Source organism: Monodon monoceros, unplaced genomic scaffold, assembly GCF_005190385.1.
Source record: "Monodon monoceros isolate NGI ecotype Baffin Bay Population unplaced genomic scaffold, NGI_Narwhal_1 Super_Scaffold_5, whole genome shotgun sequence".
In the NCBI taxonomy this organism is placed as follows: Eukaryota; Metazoa; Chordata; class Mammalia; order Artiodactyla; family Monodontidae; genus Monodon; species Monodon monoceros.
Window position 1 is genome coordinate 60,933,357 of NW_021703782.1, and position 12,072 is coordinate 60,945,428.

General features: G+C 40.5%; 1 protein-coding gene across 5 annotated transcripts in view; it reads right to left on the reverse strand.

The window, feature by feature from the left end:
* The window catches only part of SMARCA2 (SWI/SNF related, matrix associated, actin dependent regulator of chromatin, subfamily a, member 2), a 172,761-nt gene that overhangs the window by 131,202 nt on the left and 29,487 nt on the right, over nt 1-12,072 (reverse strand). For all 5 annotated transcript variants that reach the window (XM_029203354.1, XM_029203350.1, XM_029203351.1 and 2 more), the window contains 3 exons: nt 10,025-10,280; nt 3,114-3,240; nt 744-917 (listed from right to left, as the gene is read on the reverse strand). In XM_029203354.1, the coding sequence (XP_029059187.1) occupies nt 744-917; nt 3,114-3,240; nt 10,025-10,280 (557 nt within the window). The remainder of the gene's footprint in view (nt 1-743; nt 918-3,113; nt 3,241-10,024; nt 10,281-12,072) is intronic.

Below are 12,072 nucleotides of genomic sequence, written 5' to 3' on the forward strand. Positions count from 1 at the left end.
GTTACAAAAGTAGTGTTTCTTCTGCTCTCACTTAAATACCTTAGAATTGTCCCTCAAAAGAAGTTTTATAGGAAGCTAAAATTGCCATACATCTTTTGTATCCACTTTTTAAATAAAGAAGGGGAAACTTATAACCTTATTGACACTTAAGTCCAACACTTTTCAAAACAAAACTTAATCAAGGCCCTAAATTAAGCACAGAAAAACAAGTAAAACTCACAGGATTACAACACGAGATCAGATCTTACATCAAAATATTTCCAAATCCCTAGAAAGGAATGTTTTAAAATATCTGCCCCTGTGAAACCTTCAACTGGGCCCTTGAAAAGCCCAGGATACTATATTTATATCTGTGATAAAAATAACGGTTTGCCCTCTTCTTTCCAAGTTCCCTCTTCCCCAGGACTTTGTTCTAGGAAACCCGCCTGTGCCTACCCAGTCAGCAGCATCCCATGGGGTTATGAATTTGACACGTGATTGGAATTCAGAAAGCAGGGTGCCCCCCACCCCCTTATCCTGTACTGACCGTTTGCGTGTCCTTGCGGAGGTCACCTACCACTCTGGCTGGGCCTAGGTTTCCTCATCTATGAAATGGTGTGGTTGGACTACGTAAGTTCCCAGGATCCTTTCTGTGATGTCCCCACTGCCCGCAGTTGTCCATTTTTCAGTGGTTCTGACTCCGCCCAGTTTCTTGGTTAGCATCTCTGTGAACGGCGGGGCACCCAGAGCCCAGGCCCAAGTACCTGGTGCTTCTGCCGACGCTTCCTCTCCTGCTCGATCTTCTGCTGCTTCTCCAGCTTCTCCGTCATGCGGGCTTCCCTCAGGGTCTGGCGCTTGCTCCGTTTGTATGCTTTGGAGTTGAGGGCCGTCTCCAGGGTCGTGTCCCGTCGCATGCAGGCCACTACCTCCTGTCTCAGCTGTCAAGAGGGGAGCAGTTAGAACACCTCCCCAGACGGAGGCCAGACCCCCGTTGTCCCCTGCCCTCCATTTAGTGGAGCCGAATGGTGACTCCCTGAGTTTCTCCATCACAGTTGGCCTTTTAGGAAACAAAGGGACTACATCATGCTGAATGTATATGGTATTTTCAAAGATGCTCTAAGTTTTCTTTCCAAAAAATTCAGAGAGGGAGCAAGTACGGCACTGTTAACAGTAAAGAAAATAAATCAGTAAGTAAGCAGAGGATGTCTTGGCTTTTAAATAAATTGATTCACTCTAATTATCCTAATGATATTAATTAGTTAATAAGCTTTTTACATTTTTTTACTTCATTGTAAGTGCCATGCTAACTTTCTCTTTGTGCTTAAAGATTAACGTGAACAACGCTGGGCAAAAAAGAATAGAAGAGTTACTTCCTGCTCATGTGAAGTAGCTGCAGATATGCAAACAGTGCTAATTCATCATCTCATGTAAAAGACGGGAAATACTAGTTTGGGCTTCCTCCCACTCCTAACAATGATATTCTTTGCAAGATACTTAATTTTTTTTTTTTTTTACTGTATTATGGACTTCTTTTAGATCAGAAATATAGTATTTCATTCATATTGTATGTTACGTGGTGGTAAAAGGTGGGGGGTGGAAACATGCACTGAAATAGCAATTCGACTGAATCTGAAATCAGCATCCATTACAGCTAATTTCATTGGAACACTTCACAGATAACAGATTTTTCAATAATATGAAGCAAAAACCAGAAACCAATCAGAATCCAGCATAGTGAAGCTAATTTGAATCTAATCTTATTCCTGAAAATACTCATTTAACAAAATTTTATTAAACAGTTTATCAAGGCATTTTATGAAGTTACCTGTAAGAAAGAAGCAAATGGAGTGCAGAAAGTTTTTTCTTTTTTTTTTTTCCTTTCTTTTTTTGTTTTTAAGTTAAGCTCTAATCTACTCTCACAAACCTACGGTCAAGTAGCCACCAGCCACCACGATGCCCCTCTTGTGATATTATAACCAACAAGGCAAAACGTATTTCCAAGTTCATATGACAATAGCAAGAGGGATGGCCTTGTGATTTTACTCACATCCTCCAACAGACCAAGTCATGTAATTCAGTACTTCCAAACTACTTTCAGTCATTAATTATTCATTTTGCATGCCCCGAGACCTTCACCAAACAAGCCCGTCTGACTGGCGAGGAAGCATTCCTTTTCCCCTTTGGCTAAATGCCGCTGTGTGACGACCAGGGGACCTGAAGCTTTGGGGTGAGAAGGCAAAACTCGCCAAAGTGAAAATTAGTTCTACATCATTCCACTAGTTTCCTACTGATTTAGCGATTATAAAATAGATCGCTATGCTAGCCTTTCTTTTTTTGTTGTTGGTATGCAGGCCTCTCACTGCTGTGGCCTCTCCCGCGGCGGAGCACAGGCTCCGGACGCGCAGGCTCAGCGGCCATGGCTCACGGGCCCAGCCGCTCCACAGCATGTGGGATCTTCCTGGACCGGGGCATGAACCCACGCCCCCTGCATCGGAAGGCGGACTCTCAACCGCTGCGCCACCAGGGAAGCCCCTATGCTAGCCTTTCTTAATCAGTGACTACTAAGAACATAGCAAGAACAATAGATACAAATTCACTGATAAGTCAAATATGGGGGTCTGATGTGATGAAATGCTCCAAAAGTAGGTGTTGACGAATAATCAACAGTTACAAACCAGTTTTATGTATTTCTATAAACAATGAGCTATTTAGTTGAGTGGCTTTCTTATTTGTTAAAATGATTTTCATAGTCACGGCTAGGATTTTACATTTCTCTTTACAAAGAAGCTCTGATCTATCACCTTCCTGTTTTCTTTGAAACCATAAAGGCAAACATGAGCTATCCCATCTGTTCTCAAGGTTTCATCTACAGTAACAAAATGCCATAACTCTGACTTTGGAAACCATAATATGGAAGAAAAAAATGTCTCTGATGTACAGAAGAGAAAAACAGAATAATAAGCAGTTAGTCTTCATTACTTTTAGTTCTGTGCTGCTGGTCGAAAAGATACAGTCTTTTACTAAGTTTATATCTTTATACCAATATTGAACGACTTAAGGAAACACACAGATCACACTCTGGAACAATTATATTTATTTCCTGCACCTCAGATGTGCTGGGGAAAAGGTATTACCTGACGCTGGAAATTGAGTAACCGAAGTGCTTTCAGTTCCACGGTTGCTTTGGTTCGTAAATCTGGTGGCAAAGAGCCAGGGAGATTTTCCAGTTCCTGTATCCTATGGGCTATGCGAGCCTGAAGTCTAACGGAGATAATAAAATGGGGGAGGGGGAAGGTGGAAATATACATTACAGTCTGGTCTTAAATGATAGACAACAATCTTAGGTTTAAGTTCACCTTCCAGATACTGACGGCCGATTTCTGATACCCAACTAGATTATCTGATGTTAAACAGAGAAAAGCTACCTTTGCATTAATGCAGACAGGTGCTATATTACTTAACACTTTGGCCTTCTTCACAGCCTCTCTCTAACAGCCAGGAAGGAAGGCTCAGAATACATCTAGGAGGAAAGTCAAGCCCCATGGCTCCCTCCAAAGAGAGAGAGAAGATGAGACAGGAAAATATGACTTGCTCCCGAACGCCTGGCCAGCCAGAGTGCGGAGCTGAGACGACGGAGTTCTCTTTCTAACTTCTAGTTCTGTCCTAAGGCAATGGGGCCATTTGCCCTCCTTGCCAAGGTGCTGACGATGACAGCCAGTAAAGCTGAGTGAACAAGAGCAGTGTTAGGTGCTGAGGTCACAGAAACCAGCCAACCCAAAACATTCAGAGAGAGAGAGCGCACTACCAGCCACAACCATTTCCTCTGCGAGCAGTGCTTGCTTGAGAAAAGAAAAGGCAAATTAGGCATTTTTAAAAATCAGGTTTGGAGCAGCAGTAAATAGTAAACAGTTTTTAAAAACTAAGAGTTTCCAGAAAAGGACTGCCGGGGAGTCTCATTCTGGACATCATCAAAAAATAGAACTATAGGTACTTCCTCACAATACAGGCAGAATAGAAAATAAAAGACTTGCTACTTTATTCATTTGGGATACTATTACTGTTAGTCATAGAAACTGGTTTTAGGGTTCACCTGGATTCTATTCTTACAAATAATTACATGCCATCTAAATCTATTTTTAGAATGACCTCCCCCCAAATTTGGGGCAAAACTGTCTTGGAATAGATTTCGACAAAGAAAGAACAGTAAAAGGTAGTAAGTTAAACTAAACTAATAGTAACTCCACTAAGTTAGGTGCATTTAAAGCACAATTTAATTGTCTCTCTCTCTCTCTCTCTCTCTCTCTCTCTCTCTCTCTCACACACACACACACCCCTCTACAAGGTAAATGCGCCATTTTATTGAAGAGAAAACTGAAGTTCAGCGATATTAAGAAACATGTGGACTTCACAGAGCCAGTAAAGGAGAGAGCCGAGGCTGGAACCCTCACTGGCCTGACACAAACACCACTGCAACGATACTGCAGATAATTCAAATATACTTCCTAACTGCAAACTCCCTTGGAACTCAACTATAAAAATTGATAATTAAAGATTCTGTTAAAAATTAATATTATGCATTTTTCAACCTTTATGATGCTGTCTGTTGATATAAAAAAGTAAAACCTTCTGTGACTTAGATGTTGCAAAATATCTTAAGAGTTCATATAGCCCAAATATCAAAATGAGGGCGTTTTTAAAAACTTAAGAGTTGTTTGCTTTGGTAGAGAAATAAAATATCATCTTTTTCAAAACTTTAAAAATGATAGTAAGGGTAATGCATCATTTTTCATTGACTTCATTGACAATAATATTCTGACAGATTCCTCTTTTATTTGGTATATATGTGTTATTAATTCTGATTTACTAAATGATTTATCATCATAATGTGTTATTACTAACATTATTATTATTGTGTGTTATTTCAACTATGCATACCAACACAAACAATAGTACTTTTAAATGGTTTAACCATGCAACAGACTAAAAATGTGTTAGTTCAAGCAACAACAATAAACTTTCATCAATTTATTCTCTTGATCAAATTGTTCAGACTCTCCCAACTTTCCTCCACATTCCTTTTACTATCGATACTCATGGGATTCTCATCACAGTTTAAAATTTTTCTTTGTATGAAACAAACCTTTACTTTCTTTAGCCAATTCAATTTCTTAAATACGCACATAACCAAAAATTCCCAAATAGAGCAACAGGTGATGGATCTTAACAATTAGGATATTAAGAGAAAAATCTATTACAGATTCTTCTCAAATACATAATTTAAAGGGAAAAAAACTAAACCAAGATCATTTTACTTGTGTAGCGTTAAGGCCATACTAAAGGAAATTTAGATACTACAGCAGGGTGAGATATGGTTATTCTGCTTCCTTGGTTCTAGATTTATTGCAGACCCTTTTCATTTGCCTATCGCAGAATGTTTTCAAACTATCCCTTGGTATTGTGTTTTACTCTGTTTGACAAAGTGGGTCAGGTGCTACATTAGAAGAATGGCTGCTTTTTCCTTAATCATCTAAAGGACTATGGAACTAGGCCTAAATAAATAATCTTAGGACAACCGGGCTGACCGTGTAGAGACTAAATCACACTGAACCGGGAGAGGGGGGAGTTGGAGAGCGGAGAGGAGAAGTAGGGAGGTGGGGAGGTGTGGAGTGGGGTAGATGGAGCCTTGGCTGACTTGGGCATGGGAGGGGGTAAGGGGTTAGGAGGGGTGCACTTCTTCCTGAAATGACTGCTTCCCCAAAGGGCCTAGTAATTTGTCAGTGAATTTCAGATTCCCCAGCACAAAAGAATCTTTCTTTTATGAAAGGGAGGCAAGAAGTTCAAAGTGCAAACGTGCAAACTATAGGAGAAGAGGAAGGGTAGATTCCAAAGTAAAATTGTATGCATTCGATTCAGCACACGGTGTGTGTGTGTGGGGAGTAGCAAAGGTACAGGAGGGGCTTCTTTTTACGTAGAGAATTTTATCTTGCGTGTGTGTGGTGGTTAATAGAAATCTTCGTTTTAAATAATGCGCCTCTCCAGACAATTTCATCTTCCCATCAGTGGGATTCAGCAGGTAGCCCGATAAGGAGATAGATTCAGGATTCTAAACTTCCCGAAACAACAACAGATGTAATACTGCATAACTGCGGGAGACTCATTTAGGGTCCTCACGGGTACAGAAAATTGAAGCAGAATTAGGTCGCTCAGGTTTTTCATACAGATTGAACAGTAAATCAAGAGGGCTTACTGTTCTGACAAGAAAAAGAGTTCCATTAAAGGCGACAGATATTTGTTCAGGTCCAGAGGAGAAGTTTATGATTCCTGTAGGAGAGTGATTTGAACAGAAAATGACACTGGTACATTTTGTTCCTTCCAGGAGCTGAGTGACACCTTTTAAAAAAGAGAGAGAGGGAGACTGACTTTTGGCAACTCTGCTGAGGAAGCGGCTCTTGGTGATTTCTAAGAAGGAATTCTCAGGGTTGTAATGGAGACCAGGGCAGGACAAAAAACACGGTAAGGGACTAGGCTGGCTTCCTGAGGCAAGGAGGCTATACTACTGTTTTCATGCTAAATTCTGACTTGATACCAAAGAGGGCTCGCATAATTCAAAGATGCTCTTCTGATATAAACTCCTTTTAATGTGAAATATATTTCTTTCTCACACAAACATCTGTGTAATTTACATGCTAACGTGATAATTCGTGGAGCACTTCTGACCAACCCTCTAATCCTAGATGGAAGAACTGAAGTTAGGCACATTGACAGGGCCGAAAAAGCATGCCAAAACACCAAAAAAAAAAAAAAAAAAGTCACTGACACTTACTACAGAGAAAAGCGGTACAGTTCCATCATGAGAAAAGGATGGTCTAAAAGAAAGGATCCAATTTAAATGAGAACAAAATGTTTTTAACTGAAGAGTTTGTATAGATCTGAGGCAAAGTGTTCATATGCAGAAACTTATTTATGCTATTACTGAAAAAAGAAGATCAATTTGTCAAAATTCTGATTTTATGAGGACCAAGGAAAAGCGGCCAAGTGACTTAAAAGTAAAAAAAATTAAGATTCTGACAATTTCCTTTCAATTTTCATAGACAAGGTAAGTGATACTACAACAGTCAAAGAAACGAACATCTGTTAAAGAATTTCTGACAGGTGATTTTTGCTCAAACCAAGTTTATGAAATTATAAAAGAGACTTTTTTAAAGACCTTGCTCAAATCCTCAATCAGGAGACAAAGATACACTGGACTCTTCCTATCAGTGGTAAAGGGTAGTAAGCCGTTCTCTCAAAGAGGGGCAGAAGGAAAAGAGTTTTTTAGCTGTCTTTTACAAGTGCCTAAGGGACTTAATCTAACCCTTTTTAAGGGATAAATATAACTAATCTCTGTAGCTGGACAATTTATCTTCATAGAGGCAGAAGCCAGCTACTGCTCTATAACTGAAGAAGACAAAAGATGCCCCTACAAAACCCTGCTAGTGTAAACCTTAGCTTCTTCTCAAGATGGCCACGGGAGACTTCAGGCCAAAAGACCCACCAGCTTTTTGAACCCAGGCTTGCCAAATCAATCACTTCAAAAGCCAGGCGGCTTAACAAAAAGAGGAGACATTTATCAAGTAATAATAATAATATGAAAAAGAGCCATTCCACCACCTTCTGCAATGCTTGCAATTTAAAAGGTACTGATAACTTGAGGATATGGGGAGGGGGAGGGGTGAGCTTTGACAGGGCGAGAGAGAGTCATGGACATATACACACTAACAAACGTAGTAAGGTAGATAGCTAGGGGGAAGCAGCCGCAAGGCACAGGGATATTAGCTCGGTGCTTTGTGACAGCCTGGAGGGGTGGGATAGGGAGAGTGGGAGGGAGGGAGACGCAAGAGGGAAGACATATGGGAACATATGTATATGTATAACTGATTCACTTTGTTATAAAGCAGAAACGAACACACCATTGTAAAGCAATTATACCCCAATAAAGATGTTTAAAAAAATAAAAAATAAAAAAAAATAAAAGATACTGATAGATACTTTTTTTTTTAATTGACACAGGTGTGGAGGACAAAAGCTTTTCACGCACTGGAATAGGCTAAATAGTACCGATTAATACTGAATACTTTGGGAGACCATCCCTTCCGATCATTTTCAAAAGAAGTGCTAAAATGAGCTCATTACAAGAAAGGCCTGCAAATACAATTCTGGTAAAAATGAAAAAAGAAGGTTTAGGAGTCAGTAAGCGTGTACACGCACACACCCACCCACCCACACACAACATAGGATGAATAAGGGGGAAAAATCCGCATGTATTTCTAGGTATAGTGTCTGTGTTACGAGGGTAGTTCATGTGATTTAACAAAGGGACTGGTAGCTCTGTACCTTCAAGGTGGGAAAATAACGTTAGCTCTTAGGAAGTCAGAATTTCAGAGTAACCAAACGATACCCCTCTATCTCATTTACTGTCTTTAAAAAAAAAAGACTTTTGACTTTTTTATTCAGTAGCAACATAAAGAAAGGACTGCATATGAATACAGATTTTCTGCCCCAAACGAGCACACAGGGCTAATATTTGACTTTTATACCACACTGCGATTATTCACCCAACAGAATCTGCCTATTAACACTGAAATATCAATTGATGATGGGTATCTAGCTCTCTAGGGATATGTGAAAAGCTGAAAACAGAAACATAAAAGCTCTTAATTGAGGATTAGTAATAGCAGTGAGAATAAAGTTATACTCTTCATCCAAAAAGGTACACACATTTAATGGCAAGTTACTGTGATTTCTTTCAAAATAACTCTTAAAGCTGGTAACTTAGTATTTTAATATAATAACAGATAAGTCACGTGTTTTCCAATAAAGAGTAAGGTAATGTTTTAAAATAAGGGCTCCTAGACATTATTTACTAACATCCCCTATAATTTTTAAACCTAATTGTCTTTTAACTTAAATCATACTTGGGAAATAATAATAATAGCTAATATGTATTGAAAGTCCTTGTATCATTTTATCTTCTCCCTACAAAAGATACTATAAAACCCTCTTTTAACATAGGAGGAAACTGAGTCACAGAAAAACGACGTAACTTGAGGAAGGCAACACAGCTAGTTAGTGGCAGAGCATGCTTTCTGGCTAACTCCCAAAACCGTGATCTTCGTTTCATCTTATCTTGACTCAGTACTTACTGGACTCTCTTTTTGGTTGACATTAACCATGTACATCAAGGATCTGCTAACTACAGCCTGCCAGCCAAACCCTGCCCATAGCCTGTTCTCATAAATCAAGTTTTACTGGAACACAGCCAACACAGCTGCTTTCACACCATCAGGGCAGAGCTAAGTAGTTATGACAGAAACTCTAGGGCCCTTTACAGAAAAGGTTTGCCAATCCCTGATTTAGATAAATGGGCCAAATCAGGTGAAAATGAAGTTTTTGGAGTAAGAGTTTAAATAAGGACCCCATGGGAAGACACTTACATAGGGCCTAGCCCAAAAGCTAGACCAAGCCACAGACCAACAAATGCATGAACTCAATCAAAGAAGACATTGTATCATGCTACTGAAGTACCGCTTTAGTATCACTAGATGTGTCATTAACCTGAAGGTTAGGCCAACAGAACACTCAACATCTGAGCCGCTTACAGTCACCATTCAAGGACAAACTGACAAACCAGAAGGAAAGTGCATAATCTAAGTGTGGGCTGACGGCCTTCCTGGATCTTTAGGAACTCCGGGCTGGACTTTTGATCTTGGCATGTCATAGGGGTGCATAAAAGTTTTCTGACTGAATGAGTGAAAAGCACAGTCCTGGGAACCTAGAACCCCCAGAAGAGGGTCCTCACCCCCATCCCAGTGGCAAAGAAACTCTTCCCTTAAGACTTTGTTCTAAAATCATTCTCAAGCCTGAGTCTTGGCCTCTGCAATTTCCCTTAGGCCTTTCCCTGGTCCCACAGAAAAGAATGACCACAACACCAGCAGACGCCGGACCCCCTAGGCTGGGTGGTACCTGCCAGAATACAGCGTCTTTACCCCCGGGGCAGGTGCATTACCTGTACTCCCGCTCCTGCAGAATCTCCACGGGGTCCAGGCCCTGCGGTTTCTGGACGGGGCTGATCCGGCTCTGCTTCTGCTGCAGCTGCAGGATGGGCGAGGGCTGCCCCGGGGTCGGCTGTGGCACCGAGGGCCCGGGCACGGCGGCCGCGGGCGGCGGCGCTGCTGCAGGGGGCGCAGGCGAGGGCCGGCCGCTGGGCGCGGGCACCGGCAGCTTCTGTGGGGGGCTCGGGCCGCTCAGCTCCGGCCCCGGGCCTGCGGGACAAGAGCGACATGGGCAGCTCGGGAGGAAAGGCACCCCGTGCCCATACCCGGCCTGCCCGCTGCCCCCTGCGAGCCCGGCGATGGGGACAAGTAAAGGTCTCACGAGAAGAAAACAGCAGGGAAGGGAGGAAGATGAGGAAGGCGGGAGGGGAAAGGAAAGGGGAAAAAGAAAGAAAAAAGAAAAAAATAAAGACAAGAAGCTGGCATCTATCCCAAAGGGAAATGGCCCAAAAATGACTCTTAGGTAATAAACTGATTAAGGAATGGACAGCCAGCTTCTAGTGTAGGTCTACAGCGGGATTTTAAAAATAATTCCAGGTGCATTCAGGGTTCTGAAAAAGCAAGGGAATCACCCACCAGTCGGATGCAATTTGGGTGTGGTCCCAAAATCACGTTTCGCAAACTACACCACAAGCCCCCTCCATCCCAGCGTGGAAGAGCCCTGCTGTTAGAACCCATGCTTTACAAGTACAGGCAGCAGCTCGCCAGTCTTCTGACGTGAACTAAAAGGGGCACACATTTTCCCTAAATGACCTATAAACTGTATTTCAGGCTTCATCAGTGCATCTAGGGAACTTTAATTTTTTACTACATATTAGAAAATATTTCTGAAAACATTCAGTGCAGGGGGAAAAAAGAATCTGCTCATTCCACCTAAGAAAACTTAGCAAATATTAAGATTCAAGAGAGCATTTTTCTCATGTTATCAGAATAAAGGGATACGCAATCATTAAGCTTATCAAAATGCACTTAAGTTAATTTAAAGCAATTTCCCACATTAAACTTCAGGAGTTTAAATTGATTGCTAGGTCTGGACCTAAAATAAGTGTTCCATCTCTCCTCTTAGGTGAATTTTTACTTACTTCAAAGTTATAAATAAAATTAGTGATGCTACCAGAGGGGTTAGTAAAAAAAAAAAAAAAAAAAAAAATCTCAGTAAGCAGATGTTAAAACCTCTCATGGGCATTCTTCCAAGTGCTTTCTATATCTTTCCGGAGAAATATTAAAATTATTAAATGGTAACAAAACTAATCATCTCTATACTTCAGAGCGACTTAATAATTAACCATACAAAGACATACATTATGAAAAAGTAGACACATTTATTCAATTTCCAGCAAACACCAGTTAGAAGTGGGCTTAAATGACAATGCAAGGATAGCAAACATTCTGACAGGAGGAATTGGAAGAGTTAGAAGAAAGTGCTTCTACAGTGTGTGTGAGTGTGAGTATATGTGTCTGTGAGCATGTGTGTGTGTAGTGTTGTTGGTCTTTTGTTCACTTCCTTCTGAAATTAGGTAAAACTTTCCCAAAGACCTAGGGCTAGTTAAGACTTCTTGAGGTAATCTGTAGCCCTTGTTCTAGCATTGATGAAAAGTTCTGGAGGCAAAAATGCATTTCTGTTTTTTTTTGTTTTAGGCACTGTAGATATACTATTATAATAAAGAGATTCTTTTCAGCTAAGTACATTCTGATTTTTTTTCTGAATGGGAGGTCTTTTACATAATGCATAGCTTTTCATAATATTTCAGATTTAGTTTCTTTCATCCATATGTAAGAAACCAATTTCTAAACATTAAATCTTAAGGTTGTTAAGCATTGGAATAGATATGGAGGGACATTTTTTATTATATTTTCCCTCGAGGCCTTTAAAACAGGGTAGATATTTTTTATCTGGGTTGCTTGAGCCAAAAGAGAGGAGATAGAAATTTCTAACAATTACTTTAATTCTCTGTGATTCTATGAATTTCCCTAATAAGCTCAAGAAACTGGTAGTTAAAAA